At 38.8% G+C, this 19,816-nt stretch overlaps 1 protein-coding gene across 1 annotated transcript in view; it reads right to left on the bottom strand.

Annotated features, from left to right (window-relative positions):
• Positions 1-19,816, bottom strand: part of LOC149460924 (BOS complex subunit NOMO3-like) — a 131,551-nt gene that overhangs the window by 12,449 nt on the left and 99,286 nt on the right. The window contains exons 24-28 of the mRNA XM_089679076.1: positions 19,378-19,505; positions 13,529-13,670; positions 9,834-9,917; positions 8,550-8,660; positions 159-260 (exon numbers count right to left, since the gene is read on the bottom strand). Coding sequence (XP_089535202.1) covers positions 159-260; positions 8,550-8,660; positions 9,834-9,917; positions 13,529-13,670; positions 19,378-19,505 — 567 coding nt within the window. The remainder of the gene's footprint in view (positions 1-158; positions 261-8,549; positions 8,661-9,833; positions 9,918-13,528; positions 13,671-19,377; positions 19,506-19,816) is intronic.

The raw sequence follows: 19,816 nt of genomic DNA on the forward strand, positions 1-19,816 counted from the left end.
TAGACTGCATAAAGGTAAAAATTACTTGCGCTTTTACAACCACTTTAAGTAGAAATCCTTATTTAGAAATTTACTTTTGATCTTAGGCAAGGTAAACTTTTTATACTGCTAGTAAGTTACAGGCAGTTAATGTCGCAAATTAAAAATAAAGCGTTTACCTCTCCATCTCGGAGCAGTGGGGGAAAATGGAAGAAAAGGGACTGACCCAGAGACACAGACTGTATGGGGTTGTCCAGATTTTCACTCTCGTAAAGCTTTACCTGTAAAGAAAAATAGCACAAGCAAAAGTCAAACAAAACCAAGTTTGCATAAACATTTTAGGTCTTTAGGTATACTACGAGAGAGATAGAATAGAATGAACACATTCTGCTGCAGGTATGTATCTGCACTTGATTTACAGAATGTTCATTGTCTCAACAGTTGCTGGTTTTAATACATTTCTTCTTAGGCCTTATAGGCTCAGACAACGTATATATAAAACATATGTAAAGAAAGTTTTTTTTTTTTTGTTTGGGTTTTTTTTTGTGATCCTTTGTCCTGAGATTTATGAGTCTGTGAGACTGGCACAGTAATGAAGAAGTCTTTTGTCAGTATAAGCAATACGTGTATGTAGTATATAGAGCAAATAGTCACAGGATTTGTCATCGATAAAATGTAAGAGTATGTGCCATACATCTGTTTACTGTAGCACCCAATAAGCATATTTATGGCAAAATAAATAAAAAATGATATGGGGTGTTGCTAGTATATTTAGCTCACTGCTCAAAACTGACTTCCAAGTAAAGCACCTTCAGTTTTCTTTCCCCATTATCAAGATTCAACCCATGTTTCTAGTAAACTGTCAATAAAGGAATATAAACCTACCAATAGAATTCAAGCAGTAAAAAGTCCAACTTGGGTAAAAGTAAGTAAACTAAGTATATTTATATCAAGTCAACCCCAATTAATGTAATTTTCTTTAAGCATTACTTCGTTGTATAAAATTCAGCTAACACTGATCTCATTTACCAAGAATTCAAGATTATTTAAGGTCACTAAGAAATGCAGAGAATAACCAAACCTTTGATAGCCTGTAACAAATTGGAAAATCTTTTTTATAGATCAAGATTTCCCCCTAGTGGTGATTCTTGAAAGTAACAGAATACATTCTACCTGTTATGATATTCAATATTGAGAAAGATGTCTACATTGCAGCTTGTTCTCATATAATTAATATTTTTTCTCACGCAATAAGATATTAGTTTAAAAAATATTGTGGATAGGTTTTACTGTTACAGAAAAAAAAAAAGAGAAGGACACAAGGCCATCTATTTCAACCAACAGATAAAAAATACATAAAAATTGAGCATTGGAAAAATATTATTATAGAAAAAATTGAACATAGCAAAAAATGAACAAACGAAAAGGAATTTTAAAAAAAAAAAAACGTCCTCCAGCAGCTTCAGGTCCTGCAAAGAGTACTGAAATTTCGTCTTTGGTCCCTGGTGTTTAGCCAATTTTAACAAACTTTTCCTGACAAGCACATGCACATAGTACGTGTGAAAGGGCCTTTAAGAAAAGAATATATCAGTGTGGTGCAGTGTTTTGTGTCTCATTTTTACACACGTTTTACATGCATTTTTGAGTGCGCTGCCATTAAAATCTATTAGAACGCACCATTTCAAGAAAGTACATTAAAGCCCTGCATGCATCTTTGATGCACTTTCATAAAACATGTGCTCTAATAGAGTTTAACAAAAACGCATCTAAAAAGGCGTGTAAAACACACATAAAAACATGAAGTGGAAAATGCACACCGCACTGATGTGAACCCAGTCTATGCTTTAGTATTGAGCTGCTTGGTAATCTTATAAGTCTAGATAGCCCTAGATTCACACCTATGTAGATTGTATTTGATTCATTTCTGCTGCGTTTATTTTTCATTTTTTAATTTTTATTTTTCTTGTTGCTAGGCAGATTTTAAATGTCAAACGCATCAAAACCACAGCAAAAATGCAAAACATGCTTTTCTGCAGCATCCGCATTGAAGTCTATAGAACCAAAAACTCAACATTTTGCGTTCAAAAAAGTCCCTGACTCTTTCCAAAAACCGCACCGGGTGAAAAAAGCGAAGACGTGAACCTGTCCATAGGAAATCATGTTAAATGGACTGTACTGAGTTGCTGCAAAATGCTGCAGAAAACACTTAGGTGTGAACCTAGGGTAAAGAAGGACTACATTTTCAGCTGCCATCGAACTCTAATGGCCTGAAGAAACAAGGTGTGAGGTACTGAGAAATGAAAGTGGCACTATGAGAAAAAATAAATATGACATTTCACTTTGTCACTCTCATTAACACAACAGTTTTTTTTATGGATCCCCTCCCAATCACCTGCTGATTCTGCCAGTAGATCATTTATTTTTCAACTTCCAGTAATAGGGTGACAAAGCAGTTCGCTCTGCAGCACAATTGACAAATAGTAACTGTAAATAGTGAAGCGCTATAAATCCTATCTATTAAACACAGATAAATATTATATATGAACCCTGATGAAGTCACGAGTCACGTGACGCAACGCGTCGGTACGTCATTTCCGGTACGTGGGGACGCACTTCCGGCAGCGGCCATCTTGTTACACCCAGTATACCATGCAGTACACCCATAGTATGTGGTGAAAGGCGATTGTTACTGGGGATACATTGGAGGAGTGAATAAGCTGCGCCGAGCAGTGGTCTTTTTCGTATCCCATGGTCCCTGTGATGAGGAGTGGAGAGGATCTGTTACTGTTTATTATAGCCCTGTGTGGGTCAATGAGTGGAGGTGAGCAGGCATTGCTGCCATTTGAGGATTTCTGTTAATTTTTCACTGGAGTGAAGATCACATCAGCACAGATTCACTAGCATGGACTTTGTTTTCAATTAACACATACAGTTGTGACCAAAATTATTCAACCCCCAATGCTGTAAAGGGGTTTAGGGACTATAGTGTACATTTGGAATTGTATTCAGAATCAAATCCTACAAGGACGTTGTAACTACCCAAATGCAACTAAAATGACATCAATTGTTTATGTAATACAGTAGTAAATGGTTCTTATGTGGTTTCTTCATTGCCACAATTATTCAACCCCTTAAAGACTACCACTCTGAAGAACAGAGGTTCATACAGGTGCTTTCCATCAGGTATTGAAAACACCTGTGGATGTCACCGAGCAGCAATCAAGCATAATAAGCACCAATTAGGCAGCTTTAAAATGACTGTGATACTCAGCTCCTTCTAGACATTTACTGGTGTGGTTACAAACATGGTGAAGGCAAGAGAATGGTCCAGGAAGACAAGAGAAGAGGTGATTTCTCTTCACAGGAAGGGCAATGGCTATAAGAAGATTGCAAAGATGTTAAACATACCAAGAGACACCTTAGGAAGCATCATTCGCAAATTCAAGGCAAAGGGCACTGTTGAAACGCTACCTGGTCGTGGCAGAAAGAAGATGCTGACTTCGACTGCTGTGCGCTACCTGAAGCGTAGAGTGGAGAGAAGTCCCCGTGTGACTGCTGAGGAACTGAGAAAAGATTTGTCAGATGTGGGTACAGAAGTTTCAGCCCAGACAATAAGACGCACACTGCGTAATGAAGGCCTCCGTGCCAGAACTCCCAGGCGTACCCCCTTGCTGTCTCCAAAGAATAAGAAGAGTCGACTGCAGTATGCCAAAAGCCATGTGGACAAACCACAAAAGTTGTGGGATAGTGTTCTGTGGACTGATGAAACAAAATTAGAACTGTTTGGGCCCATGGATCAACGCTATGTTTGGAGGAGGAAGAACAAGGCCTATGATGAAAAGAACACCTTGCCTACTGTGAAGCATGGTGGAGGGTCAATCATGCTTTGGGGCTGTTTTGCTTCTGCAGGTACAGGGAAGCTTCAGCGTGTGCAAGGTACCATGAATTCTCTTCAGTACCAGGAGATATTGGATGGAAACGTGATGCAGTCCGTCACACACCTGAGGCTTGGGAGACGTTGGACCTTTCAACAGGACAATGATCCCAAGCATACCTCCAAGTCCACTAGAGCATGGTTGCAGAGGAAAGGCTGGAACATTTTGGAGTGGCCATCGCAGTCACCAGACTTAAATCCGATTGAGAACCTCTGGTGGGACTTAAAGAAAGCAGTTGCAGTGCGCAAGCCTAAGAATGTGACTGAACTGGAGGCCTTTGCCCATGAAGAATGGGCGAAGATACCCGTAGATCGCTGCAAGACACTTGTGTCAAGCTATGCTTCACGTTTAAAAGCTGTTATAACTGTAAAAGGATGCTGTACTAAGTACTAAGATTGAATGTCACTTGGGGGTTGAATAAAACTGATAATGCTGTGAGCACAGAAAAGACATTTGTGGTTATTTCATTATAACTGTTATGTTATATTTGTCTGACCTACAAGTGCCTCTTTAATGTAAATGTAAGCAAGATGACTGAATGATCAAAAGCAATGTCAAACTGGCCAAAACACTCAATTTCAGTGGGGGTTGAATAATTTTGGTCACAACTGTATATAATTTGATTGGTTTGACGTTTGTATATACACAGTGTGTTTTTAGAGATATTGATAAATAGCACGGGAATTTTTTCTTCTTAAAGAATCACTTCACAATTATCTGTAGTTTGTCACATATTCAAGGTCATGTTCCACTTATACTTGTGGAAAGAGATATTTGTTTGTAATTACTTGTCACTGAGCACTATTGTGTGTGCACGGCTAGTAATATATAATATTTATCTGTATTTAATAGATATGATTTATAGCGCTTCACTATTTACAGTTACTTTATATCATCACTTATTGGTTTTAAGTTAAGTGGCAGCAGCTATAGTTAGGTATGGCTGAATTAGTTTTCCTTTTTTTAACTGGTGATTTGGAAAGTAATTCTGTTATTTTTAAACAGAACAAGCTGTTCTGCAGATGTAGCAGTTACAAGGTTGAGACAAACCATTTACCAGCAAGGTGCATAGAAAGATCAGCTATGTAAAACCTTTATGCCAGATTAAAAAAAAACTGTTTATAAGGTGTTAGTTGTAGTTTGGCTTCAATTTGTTGATGTACCTAAACCTGTTAGTATACCTAATGTTTCCTCCCCCCCCAGACTGGCAATGCTGCTGGATGTTGATGCTGGTTTTCTCTCTTGACCATGTTCCTTCGACTGTCAAGGATTGAAACACTCCTCCCAAACCTGGTAGACTTGCAACTGTTGTAAGGATTTTCCAGTGGCAGAGGAGGAAGGACATCCCCATTGTTAGTGGTTACTGGGGTGGTGATTAACCAAGATATAGAAGTTCTTGCATGGTTGGATAGTCGCATGGGCAAGTGGAAGGAAAGAGCCTGCTTTTTGCATGCCAAGTAAATGTTTTGTTGGAGAGTTCTTGAATGGAATTGGGCAAAAGGCACTGTCCCGAAGAAGGCAACTCTCATGTTGAATCTCAAAGTGGGATTTCTCTTGGATCTCAGTTTTTGAGCATGAGCTCTCTTATAGAAAGAACTTTTCTCATCTGAAAGAAAGACTTTTGCTTTGGATGCATCCAGGACCAGAACCAAGTATTCCTGGTGATAAGGTCGCAGAGCATATTTTTTGGGAATTGATCACAAAGCGAAAAGCCTGGAGCAGTTGATTTGTCCTGTGGACATTTTCTGACAACTGCCTGGGAGAGGAGTTTTTCGGAAGAAAGTCATCTAGATGGCCTGTGAACATCCTGTCTTCTGGACAGGATCGGCAGAGGAAATAAGACCTTTTTAGAATGCTCTGGGAGTAGGGGATAGCCCAAAGGGCGGTATGACAAACTAGAAGTGATTTTCTGTCACTGCGAAGCCATGAAAGTGCTAATGAGGTGGGCAAATGGGAACATGAAGATAGGCATCTTGGATAGCCACTGCCAGGCATTCTCTATTTCTCAGAGAGGCAATTACTGATCTTGAGATTCCATGTGGAATTTTGGAAATTGAGGGATTCCTTTGAGGAATTTTAGTTGCAAAATATGGCAAATATCCACACTGGGCTTTGGTACAGTGAATGTGTTTGGGAAAGAAACCTTTGAACCTGTGAAGGTACTGGCATAAATGTGTTGCGCTAAACCTATACAAATATTGCACATATTAAAAAAAAAAAAAATAATAATATATATATATATATATATATATATATATATATATATATATAGAACATAAACATATAATCATACATAAAAAATGGTGTAGAATAAGGTGAAAATAGAAAAGTTTATATAAAAAGTGCTGACTAGTGAAAGATGTGTTTGTTCCTGCTATCATACTCTGCTACTACTTGACACCATCACCTAAAGTGCTAAGGGGGTACACGCTTACCAGCTCCCCACAACCCTCTTGCAATAACAGTGATCAAGACGCACTTGTGCAATTTTCTATGGTCTCAAGGTTACACTCCAAGCAAGGTGGTATACACTCCTCAAGGTGGTATACAGGAACGCCACCAACAGAAAATGCATAATCATCACAAAATAATAGTCCATACAAGGCAGAAAGAGTAGAGCCTCTCCATTGTGTAAAAAATTAAAAAAAAAATTTTATTGTAAAAAAATATACTCAGAGTTAAAAAACATGTGCATTTAAATACAAAAGTCCACTGACAGATTGGAGCCTCTCAACGCACATATGTATATTTGAAAGCAGAAGAGCTTGATCTGGTAAGTATAAAGCCTGTTCATTATGTCAGATCATTTTCTCATGCCTTTAAAGAAAACACGGAAGACTTGCATGAAAGAGGGCTAATAGTTACATAATTACCCTGCTCAAGGAAAGGGATCCGATTTGTACTCAATTCAAAGACTCATTTTGGGCTACATAGAAACTATTTTTTTTTCTTCAGACATTTATCAGCCTACCATCACTAATCCAACAGGATCCCTAGCAGTTCTAAAGAGAGCCACTGTTTCAATCAGGGGTACTAAGAATCAGCACAGGAACGGGGCAAATAAACTTTTAGCACTAAATTCAAGAACCACCCCCAGAAATGTGTATGGCATGTCTCCAAGTTGCCATATTGGATTGAATGTTACAGAGAATGAAAAGTAATTTTTAATAACATTCAAGTACAATATGATTTGTGTAGCAATTGTATATGCTATGTTTTTTATTGCAATTTTATTCCCCACAAAAGTGCAGTTACCCTTTAGGCATTAGTTTAGCTGGTTAGAGATAAGTAATGATTGTTTAGTTGAATTCAAAACTGTTAATTAGAAAGGGCAATTTTTAAACAATTTTGCCCCCAGGACTTTTCCAACATGACATCTAGTTTCTGTAGTAATATGGTGGGTAGTCATGTGCTATTAAGAGGCACTCAGCTTTGCGGGTTGACGATTAAGTATTGCTGCTACCAAAATGGTGGTGAGGGAATAACCCCATGCATGCGCAGTACTGCATGTCCACATCTGTGTGCTTTAGCAGGGTCTCCCACACTCTCTCCAATGGCTTCTATCAATTTGTGGAATTTTGCTGTTAAATTTTTAGCCTTACGGGGTCTTGCACCTCTGGGATGAAGTCACTTGTATGCAAGCCGAATGCTGCAATACTGGCATTTATTTAGGCCTTTGTACTCAGTAGTGACCTGTGTGTAAGCTAACTACAACACGTGTGGGATTTCGTTGCCATATTGTGATAAAAAAATATGACTGTTCTGAGGCATTTTATTGAAGACCAGGCTACAGCTGCCTTGTAAAGGTAATAATGAAGCCGCTACTACACACGTGTGCTGGCGTCTCACTTAGGCAGCCAGAACGCATGCGCATGGTATGCATATTGAACCTGTCCCTCTATTACATCCGTACAATGTGGATTGTCTCTGGGGATCGTTAAACATGTCCGCTGCCGCTATCTGCATTATTAGTTACTGCTCCTTCAACCTGAAGTCTCTGGGGCTAAAAGCAGGTTTTGGGCTGAGGATGAAGAGTCCCACAAGAGACACACTCTGATTCCTAATAAGACTTGAGGAGGGGAAACCTAGAGTACACAGAGGAGCCCAGAAATCCAAGGCTGAGAGGCCAAGGCCTAGGTGAGACTCCCATTGCAGAGATGTTTGTGCCTTGTTTATGACTTCTGTATTCACCACGTTTACTCCACTGATCACACTGGAACAAGCCAACGCAGCCAGGACTATGGCTCACTACTGAAATCTCCAAAAGATATAGGTTGTCAACAGTAGATCCAGCATCACTATAACTGTTATGCATTTGTGAGTGCCACCCTTTATCAATATGCACATATTTGGACATCTTTATCAACATGCGTGTATGTTTCCTTAATTCTAAGTGTACATAGACACAACTTAAAAGAAAAAAATGGGCATTGTAAAGTATAAGTTAGGGTCTCAATCAGTATTTTCACTCCCTAATATTTGCCCACGAATGCCCAAACAGCAATAGAATATACAGATTCATATTTCAACACTTTTGGAATCATTTGGCATTTTGTAGTTAAAGTGAATAGGTCTACTTCTACTAAAACACCATTAAACATCACAACAGAAAATAAAACACTGTCTGGTGCTTACCAACAAGGTAGGCAGGTACTCCGGTGAAGTCATTACATTTCCGCTTAGATCAAACTGGTTGATTTGACGGAAGGCAATAATATTAACTTCATCTATATCAATATTGCCAACCTAGGAAAACAAATTGAATAAATTGTTATTCACACAGTTCTGGAGCAATCTGCTTAATGGCAATATCAGTACAAATTGATCTTTGTACAATTGTTGGTGTAATGAAATTCCTAACCTTTACCACAATTTTAATATCAATCTCTAACCATGTCATACATTATAAATGTATAAAAACAGAGCATGTGGGCAGTTAGATCACTTTATACACAGAACAAGCAAGAATAAAACCCGCAGATCTACTCTTTTATACTTTTTCTATCAATCAATATATATAGGAAAGGAACACCACAGGTTGAAACAGTATAAAGAAGATTAACAAGGGACTCTCAACACTGTAGAACAGCAGGAGCTTCTTCCATTTTCTCCCTCATTTTTGGAAGTCACATATTAGCAAGATTTTCTATTTCCCTTATATTTCTTTTTGTTGTTTGTTGATGGACTTCCAGAATCACATTTAAACACGAGCATGTGCTGTAAATTTTTTTAACTGTTTTCGATTGATTCCACTACTAACTGTTTTGAAAATTGATAGTTTAAACTAAAAAAAAACAACATGACGGTTATTTTTTTTTCTCCATAAAACATTGCATTTCGATAATTGAAATTAGTCCAATAACATTTCAAAAGTCGAATGATCGAGTGTATCAAACACTTTTTCAGAACATTTTCTAACTGTGTATGGCCAGCATAAGTCTGCCCAACAAATAAAGGACCAATAGTGATGTGATCCAAGAAAACAGGCTGAAGAAGTTAAATGCAAATCTTTACTTTTCCTGTAAAAGTTGAAGTTGGTTCCACCCATTTTCACCTCTTGTGCCTTTGGTGCCTATCTATTGGCCAGCGAGTCTGCCCAGTAAAATACACAGCGATGCTCAGAATGTGAAAAGAGAGCAATTTCACATAAAAAGCAAAGACTACATTTTTAATGCCTTTCTCGCTGTATCTACTGATCATTTTGACATGCCTTTCTCACTGCATCTACGGATGATTTTGACATGTAATTTTTGTTGAAGTAACCTCTGCTTATGTATGTTGCCATCATAGTTTCTGAAAACAGAAATACAGGACACTATGCAACACTATATTGTTAAATTTAAAGAAAAATAAATATTAGACTGGGTTTACCACCACAACTTCAAGGATAAGTAAACTGTACAATATCCAATAACTCACCTCTATAGCTCTGTAGGGTGGTAATGCACGTTCAATATGATCATTTCCCTCAGCCTTCAGCTGGACATGGTATACACAGTCAGGCTGCAAAAAATGTAAACTATTATAATGTAAACAATTATTAAAAAATATATATATTTTTGTGCTCACTACAAAACCCTTTGTCTGGAGTTCTTTAAGGAACATAACTTGATAGTAAGAAACCCAGGGTTATACTGAGACCTACAGGGGAAATGGACACTAGGCTTTTGGAAAACTGAAAGCAAGCCATGCAGTGGCTATAAACCCCCTCACAACTGCTCAGATGTAGCCAACAGTCCAAAGAGAAAACAATAGCACATGAGAGGAGGGGCTTGTGTGAAGTCTAAGAACAGGATGTTAGGAGCACAACAATCATTTTTTCTCTACTGTCCATTGAGTAGGAAACCTAGGATCATCAAAATAAAGCCCAAACAGAGGAGTGGGCACAATAAAAACAAAACAAGTGAACGAACCAGTCCAACAAGAAAAAGAAAACCAAGTGCATTAAATAGTCCCTTGTAGAACCTTTCACACGAAAGTAGCATCTGCAGAAAAAGACACAGTTACCTAAAAACTTTGAAAAAGTATATTTAGAAGATGAGGTTGCGGCCAAATCTGTGACAAAAAGGCCTGGTGACTAAAAACCTAGGAAAAACTTACTGTCAAAGTGGAGTGAACTTAAATGGGAAAAGGAAGCATTTAATTTCATAACTCATATGCCTGAACAGTCAAACTATCTTCTGGGATGACAAAAAGGGAACAAGTCTCTCTAAAAGAAGCAATGGCAGAAAGGAAAACCCTGACATACCTCATTATATCCAGAGTAGGCAAAGACCCAGACCCAGTGTTGGACAAAGGGAAAGCAAAACAATTGTTTATTACAGTGAAAAACAGAAACCACTTTAGTTAAAGCCTCAAAGCAACCTTGTGTTTAAAAAAAAAATGGAGCTCCTTACAGGACAATGCTGATAACTCAGAAACTTTCCTGCACAGGTGATGGCAACAAAAAAAAGGGGCAATCTTTTCAAAATGCACCAGTTTGAGCTTACTCCAGAGTTACCACAGAGTGCCACACATCTATTGGTTTTCCACTTTCGATGATAGATCTTGTAGGAAAAAACCGTTAAGCTTTCAACCTGGTGGAGATTACAGAATCTGAAAACACCCTTGTTATTTTATAACCTAGGTTTCAACAACCAGATCATCAAAATCCAAGAAGCTGGGCAGTGTAAATTGCCACTCTGATAACAAATTTAGCTGATCTGTTAGAAATCTTGGAGGATCCACTAACAGATTAATGAGGTCTGTGTTCCATACTGAGAATTACTGGAATACTCTAGGCCTCGATCCTTGAAAGTAGATGAGGTAAAAGTTTCAGCAGCAAAAATACATAGATCAGGTTATACTGACATCATGGTGCTACAAGGGCATCATTGGGTCCAGTGTTCTAGAAACAAACTTGTCCAGATTCTCACTGAATGAAAATGGTAGAAGTCAACTTCCAGTATACCCCAACACAGACAGAGGTCCCTGAAAACACCTCAAGATGGAAAGCCCATGCTTCCTAGTCCAAACTTTATCTTTTGAAAAACATCTGCCTGCCAGTTTGATACCCCAGGAATGTGCACCATAGAGATTGCTGGAACACAAAACTCTAATCAGTACAGGACACACTCTACCACTGCAGCAACACTCCTGGAGCCCCCTGATGATGGATGTAAGCATTGCCTGATATAACACAGACAAATTTACCTCTCAGAAGGAGGGTCCATCAATTTCTCCTGAGGGCAACCATGCTAAATAGATGGTCCAGAAATCTGCCCCAACCCAGAAGACTACTGCCCCTGTAACAATCTTCCAATTGTAGAAAAGAAGAAAAAAAATGCCCTCTAACAATGTTGGGGACAGAAGCCACAAGGAAAGACATCCATGTTCAAGGATGTAACGAAAACATCTTTTCTAGGGAAAAGCTGGAAGTGTTCCATGCCGTGAAAATATTCCATTGTAAATTTAGTACAATTGAGTACTTTGAAGGTGAATACCACCCCATTCCAGCATTTGCATGCAGCTCTGCTGGGAAGACCAACGTTGGTAATACATTTGCCAAACCAGATTCTGCAATTTTGTCTTCTTTAGCTGATGTAGGGAGACCTTGCCTGAAAGTTATCCAGAAGAAGGCTCAAGTACTCCAAGTAAAATTATCGAATCAGAGATGACTGCTTGAAGTTCAGATCAATCTGAGGTCCTCCATAGTCCATATCATGATTAAAACACTAGTGTCCAGAGACAGAGATGTCTGCCTTTGCAGCAGCAGATAACCGATGACTTAAATACTCCTGAGGCAAAGACCAAGGTGACAGAATCTATATGAATACTTGGGGGCAAGGCAAGGGTGCACAGAAGGAAAAAAGAAGAAAAGCGGCTAGTGAGGACAGACAAAGGCATTGAGAGCCTTTACATCAAAGATAGGTTAAATGCCTCTTTTGGGTTTCAGAACTGTAAATAGGTTTTAACCTTTAAAAAGATCAGTTGGGGGAACAGGGATGAAAACCACGTAGTAGTCAACAAGTCCCATATGGCTAAAAAAAGGTATGTCTGATGTTTCTGGGACACAGGAAGACACCCTCTCTGGATCAGGACATCACTCCAAACTGGATTAAAGTGCCAGGAGGAAACTGGTCAGAGGCTACCAAGAGGCCTACAACAACTCTCAAGCAGTTGCAGGAATTTATGACAAAGAGTGGTCATTGTATGCATGTTACAACAATCAACAATATAGCAAATTCTCCACAAATGTGGCTTGTATGGGAGGGTTTCAAGAAAAAAGTCACTCCTCAAGAAAGGTCGCATGCAGTCAAAGCTAAGATTTGCCAAAAAGCACCTTGAAGATTCTGAGGTCACGTGGAAGAAAGTGTAATGGTCAGAGTAAATTAAAATTGAATTATGTGGCCTTAACACTAAACGATATGTCTGGCAGAAATCCACTACAGCTCACCATCCAAATAACACCATTCCTACAGTAAAAACATGGAGGTGCACTGAATATACAGCTGGATAAAACGAAAAACTGTCTATCTTTATTTCAGGCTACAAAGCAACAAAATGTGATTATTTTAAAAGAGGGTGATTCTTTTCTATAACCACTATACAATTAGGTAATGACTCTGTGGCTTTCCTTCTACATCTCACTCTGCTCTCAACAAAACGCTATAAACACACTTTGTTCACCTTTTTAACATGGCCAAGACATGTATCCCTCTATATAGGAAATAGACAGTGGCACCCCCCGATTAGCCTATAGCTGCATAAAGTTTCAGTTGAGATTGCACTCATGGTAAAAAATATGGCTTCAGCAAATAAGAAGGAGGCGCAAATCCTGGTTTTATTGGTTTGACTTTATATTGTACGGATGTCTTTGACTAATGTGACTAAAGTTGTACTGCATTCTGCCTTCTACAGTTAGGCAGAGCTATTGAGTGGCTGGTCTCTCCAAGGGACCTTTTTCCCCTCAGCCCCCTCTCTCAGACATCAACCCCCCCACAATTGCATTGTGAATACACATTTCAATACAAAACATATTTTTACGGCAAGACTGGCACATTTGACTTGGTTCTATGTTGACACTCATGTACAGTAACCCCTAAGTTGTTTGTCTGTTAAAACTTTCTACTTACCCTTAAACCACGGAGTCTGAATTTCCCCTCCTCATCTGTGACTGTATCTTCACCATAAATTGCACAGTCTTTCTGTCCCACAGCTTCCACTGACACTCCTTGCTCAGGCTCACCATTTAGGGAGGACACTGTTCCATAACAACTGAAAGAACATGGCAGCTGGCCATTACTAATTTAACCACTGAACACTTTATGTAATAAGGCACAGCTCTCTTGGCAAAATACAATCATGAATATATACACAAAGAATTTCATATATGTGAGTTTTTATATCAAGCTTTCCATGGTCAGTTTATACTCTGAAAGGGGTTGTGTGCACTTTAATCATTGATCCCGAACAATTCTTCTGGCAGTTATGACTGCAATCTTTCTTGGTCTACCTGACCTTGGCATCAAGAGATCCCTGAACTCTCCACTTCTTAATAGGCGATTTAACAGTACCGATTGGCATATTCAAGGCTTTGGACATCTTTTTATGTCCTTTTCCATCTTTATAAAGTTCCATTACCTTGTTACACAGGACTTTTGACAGTTCTTTTCTGATCCCCATGGCTCAGTATCTAGCCTAGTCAGTGCTTCCACATAAGAGCTAACAAACTCACTGACTATTTATACGCTGACACTAATTGAAATTTAAAAAGCCACAGATGTAGGACATTAACCTCTAATTGGCATTTTAATCCGTGTGTGTCTCCTTGTGTGTCTGTACCAAGGCCAAACATATCAGGGTATGTAAACTTTTGATCATGGCCATTTGGGTGATTTCTGTTATCATTATGATTTAAAAAGGAGCCAAACAACTATTTGATAATAAATGGCTTCATATGATAATCATCCTTCAATAAGAGCATTTTGTGGCATGATCAATCATATTTTTAATAATAAAAAATATATATATATATATATATATATATATATATATACATAAATAAATATAAAATAATAATAAAATTTCACAATTTCTGCCAGGGTATGCAAACTTTTGAGCACAACTGTACATACATACATACATACATACAGTGGATATAAAAAGTCTACACACCCCTGTTAAAATGACAGGTTTCTGTTATGTAAAAAAAATTAGACAAAGATAAATCATTTCAGAACGGTTTCCACCTTTAATGTGACCTATAAACTGTACAACTCAGTTGAACAATAAACTGAAATCTTTTAGGTGGCGGGAAGTAAAAATAAATTAAAATAATTTGGTTGCATAAGTGTGCACACCTATAAACTAATACTTTGTTGCAGTAACTTTTGATTTTATTACAGCACTCAATCTTTTTGGGTATAAGTCTATCAGCACTGCACATTTGACTTGGCAATATTTGTCCACTCTTCCTTGCAAAAACACTCCAAATCTGTCAGATTGAGAGGGCATCTCCTGTGCACAGCCCTCTTCAGATCACCCCACAGATTTTCAATCAGATTCAGGTCTGGGCCATTCCAAAACTTTAATCATCTTCTGGTGAATTCCTTTGTCGATTTGGATGTATGCTTTGGTTCATTGTCATGCTGAAAGATGAAGTTCCTTTACATGTTCAGTTTTCTAGCAGAAGACTGAAGGTGTTGTGCCAATATTGACTAGTATTTGGAACTGTCCATAGTCTCCTCTATCTTGACTAAGGCCCCAGTTTCAGCTGAAGAAAAACAGCCCCCACCACAATGCTTCACTGTGGGTATGGCATTCTTTTGGTGATGTGCAGTGTTTTTGCACCAAACATATCTTTTGGAATTATGGCCAAAAAGTTCAACCTTGGTTTCATCAGACCATAACACATTTTCCCGCATGCTTTTGGGAAACTTCAGATGTGTTTTTGCAAAATTCTGCTGGGCTTGGATGTTTTTCTTTGTAAGAAAAGGCTTCCTTCTTGCCACTCTACCTCATAGCCCAGACATAGAAGAATACGGGAGATTGTTGAAACATGTACCACACAGCCAGTACTTGCCAGATATTCTTGCAGTGCCTTTAATGTTGCTGTAGGCCTCTTGGCAGCCTCCCAGACCAGTTTTCTTCTCATCAATTTTGGAGGAACATCAGATTCTTGGTAATGTCAGTGTTGCGCCATATTTTCTCCACTTGATGACTGTCTTCACTGTGTTCAATGGAATATCTAATGCCTTGGAAATGTTTTTGTACCCTTCTCCTGACTGATAACTTTTAACAGTGAGATCCCTCTGATGCTTTGGAAGCCTATGGCTTTTGTTGTAGGATGTCACTGGACATGGCTGATCACAAAGGACACAGCGATCACGGAGATCGCCGGGGGTGCACAGGAGAGTGCGTTCTGGGAGGGCATCATATGACGCCCTCCCAGAACAGGCCGGCCGCAGTGCAGCCGTCATTTGGCTATCTGCAGTCGGCAACTAGTTAAATGATAGCAGGTGTGCACTGAGTCCTATTTAATATGATTTTGAATGTGATTGCTCAATTCTGTACACAGCTACAGCCTCAGTTATAAGACATTGTGCACACTTATGCAACCAAATTATTTTAGTTTACTATGTTTACCCCCCCCAAAAGATTTCAGTTTGTTTTTCAATTGAGTTGTACAGTTTATAGGTCCCATCAAAGTTGGAAAAAGTTCTTAAATTATTTATCTTTGTCTACTTTTTTTACATCACAGAAACCTAACATTTTAACAGGGGTGTGTAGACTTTTTCTATCCACTGTACATATATCACAGGTTTTGAAAACCATAACAGAAAAAAGGACAGACCCTGGTTGCCTTATATACTAGCTTGGACTTCGTGTTCGATATCCTGCCATGGTGCTACTCTTTTTTGAATGATGAAGCCTTATAGCCTTCAAAATGTACATACAGTAACACATATGACCAGCTTATTTGGCAGATTATATTGTTTTAGTCATACTTTGGGGAATCCATCTTGGAAGATATAAGTAATGCAGTCAAAACATAACTATACATGTGCAGGTAATCATTATGTAAACTACTTTTATTGTCCCCTGAGGAATCTGGGGGATCAATTCTTCGATGCTGAAAATTCTTAAGGAACAAATTTGCTATCAAGCTGCCAAACACCAGGTAGCCTTATATCAGCATTTATCATGCATTGACATGACAAAAGCCAGTTAGAAAAGACAAGGAGCATGTAGATATAGCGCCATCAATTTATGCAGCACTTAAGTACCTGTAATAAATAAATTCCTAAATGGCTCAATTGATATTGTTGCTAAACGTGAATAAAAGTTGCAGTTTTCTACCACCTTGATTACTGCATTTCAAATACATTTTAATGGTGTACAGAGTCAAAGTTCTGAAAACCAGAACCATCACTATCCAAATATTAGACCTAAATGTATTTAAGACTTTTCTCTAGACTTATGAAAAAATCCCCTGTAAGATCACATACCTCACTGTTGGTAAAGCTGCTCACTTTAACAAACAAATTAAACTTTTTAATGTTTAACCAAGGACCTAGGATATACATGGTAATTCCTAGAGTCCTTTGCTGCAATGATTAACGCTTTGTCTACCAAGGTACAATTTATAAACGTCCTAGCATTCAATAAGCTCTTGGCTGCTGTAGCCAGGGAAGCAGTTAATCAAGCATGGTTAGTACTTGATTAGATGCAGTGAAGGTCAAGGGAGACAATAGGGGATCTAATAGAACCCTTATGTCTTCATTAATTAGATCCATCACTTGACCATGCTATTAAATAGGGGAGCCTGTCAGACCCCTCGTGACAGCAATAAAGTTAAATGAAAAAAGCAAGGTGTTAGAAAAAGAAACTCTAATCAAAAATAATAATGAATATTTTCTTTTTAAAAGTACTGCTGATGCCCCAGACACACCCCATTGCAAGCATGCTCATAGGGCGGGCATAACTTGCACCATATATAAGATATTACCCTGAACGCTGAAAGAGAGCAATAATTCTAAGACCATAATTCTCAGTTAACTGATAACCTGTAAAGGTTTTTTACTCTTTCGCTGCCAGTGCAGTTTTTGCATTTTTCAGGCCTGAAGATTACACAAACCCCCAAATATTATATATTTTCTGAAAGCAGACACTCTAGAGAATAAAATAGTGGTAGCTACAATTCTTTATGTCACACGATATTACCGCAAAATTTCAGAAAAAACACACTAAAATGAATTTTAGGACAAACAAACAATACATTATTGAAATTTTTGGTAAAATATAAAAGATACGGTTGTGCTGAGTAAATAGATACCCAACATAATAAACCTTAAATTTATGTGCACCTATGAAATGCGACAAACTTCAGTATATATTTTTATTTAGACAAAGCTTCAAAAGCCCCTATAGGTCATTGGTTTAGTGATCTTGGAGGAGATCTTGTGCTAAAATTATTGCTCTCACTCCGGTGTGCGCGGAGATATGTAACATGTGAATCACAATCATGGTTTTCACACGTAGGTATCCCAACATCTGCATTTCCGTTCATACATGTGTGTGTATATGTGATGGGGGGGCGCTCAAATTTGTTTTTGGGGAGGGGGGAGGATGTTATGTGCTTGGGTGTAACTATTTTTCTGCAATAACAGAAAAAATCTCCTATGTGATGATTTTTTAGGAGGCAGGTTCTCTTTATTCAGACATGCAGGTTCTAAAAGACCCTGTATGTCTCCTTTTCTCTACCAGATGTCTTGCAATGCAGATAGAATTGCAATACATTTATCCCGGCTATTCTGGTGGGGAAAGTGACAGCCGTGACCCAAAGTGATATCTTACACATTGCCTTCCGGGTCACAGAAAGAAGGGAAGGAGAGTGGACGTTTGCCCCCTCTCCTCCCTCCCCTTCAACCGTCGGCACCATGGCGAGGGTGTGCGGGAAGCACCAGTACCGGGGGCTATGGAAGTGATCGGGTGGCAGCGCATTTAATTGTTAAATGACAAATACAGCATTGCATTCCTCTCTCAAGGTCATCCTGGGGACAACCAAAATGAGGGACCTACACAGGTACACACAGGTCCCAATTGAGTTACTATGAAGGTCATGTTGTAGTAGGAGCCGGGCCATATATCCACAATAATGATGGCACATGAGCATTTGGAAAATGTTAGGACTATAATCTCTGGAGTTCAAGTGATGTGGTTCTAGTCGATTTTGTAAGCTGTAGAGGTGTTGGGGCCCCAATACCCCTTTAGTCAGTCTTGGCATTCTTTGATTCCCCCCCACTATTTTGGGGATAAACTGAGGGCGAGAATCGAGCTTTCAGACACTAATGATCGCTCATTTCTACCTGCCGCTCTGAGTGGAGAGCCAGACCTGTCAGTCTCAGGCTCTCTGCTCTTCCCCTCCAGTGCTTACTCGGCTGTGGAGGGGGCAAGAGCGGATAGATCAAGCTCTCAGTGGCTGAGTGACGTCAGCCGGCAGCTGACTTTAGCCTGCTATTGGATAGAAAAGGGTCAAAGGAGTGCAGAACGAACTGCACTCCTGTGATCCACAGAAGTACAGCCCGAGCTTTGGCTGTACTTCTCCTTTAAAACCACAAGAACATTGTATATTTTCCAAACACAGAGGTCCTGCAGAATTAAGATGAATGTTGTAATTTTTTTGTCACACAATTTTTGCACACCCATTTATCAAATCTATAGTTACCAAAAAACAAGTACACTAAAATGAATGTTCGTGCATACGACACAATTTAATCCCCAATATTTTAACAAAATAAAAGATGAGCTAGTGTACAGTGAATAAATGCTAAAAGTGTTAGGCCTCAAAAATTGTGTCAAGTCTTAAAATTGTGTGCACCCAAAAAATAGGGAGACATTACAGTATCTAAAAATATCAATAAGTGATGCTTTACAGGTGGCTGAGGCCATCTTTAGTAAAAGTGTAAATCTGAAAGCTTACCTGTATGCTGTCCTGTAGCCTGTGATTCTTATTTTTAAATGTTGACCCTCTTGCGCTTCTATCATCTGGGAGGAAGGCTCGAAACGAAATTCTTTCATCATAGGTTTAAAATAATATTGTCCAGGACTCTAAATAAAAATGTAACAGCACATATTTACACTTAGCATACACAGAGATGTTGTCTGCAGGACCAGTATTCAAAAAAAGCTAATCGGTGCTTCTGAAACATTGTAGGTTACAAAGCAACTGTACTCTAAACCAAACTCACAAAACAATCGGTTATGAGCTTCTAGCCTATGAGTTGTTCAATGCATATGTGGTGGAGCTGTGCAGTTCTCAGTGCATGCACCTTCCTTACAGAGTTTACGTTTTAACAGATGTTCAAGATGCACAGGATGAGCTATTTTTTTCTTCTTGTTTATTGGGAGATGATTCCACA

The sequence above is a fragment of the Staurois parvus genome, unplaced genomic scaffold (assembly GCF_062004578.1).
Source record: "Staurois parvus isolate SC_StPar_1 unplaced genomic scaffold, SC_StPar_1.0 ptg000217l, whole genome shotgun sequence".
NCBI lineage: Eukaryota > Metazoa > Chordata > Amphibia > Anura > Ranidae > Staurois > Staurois parvus.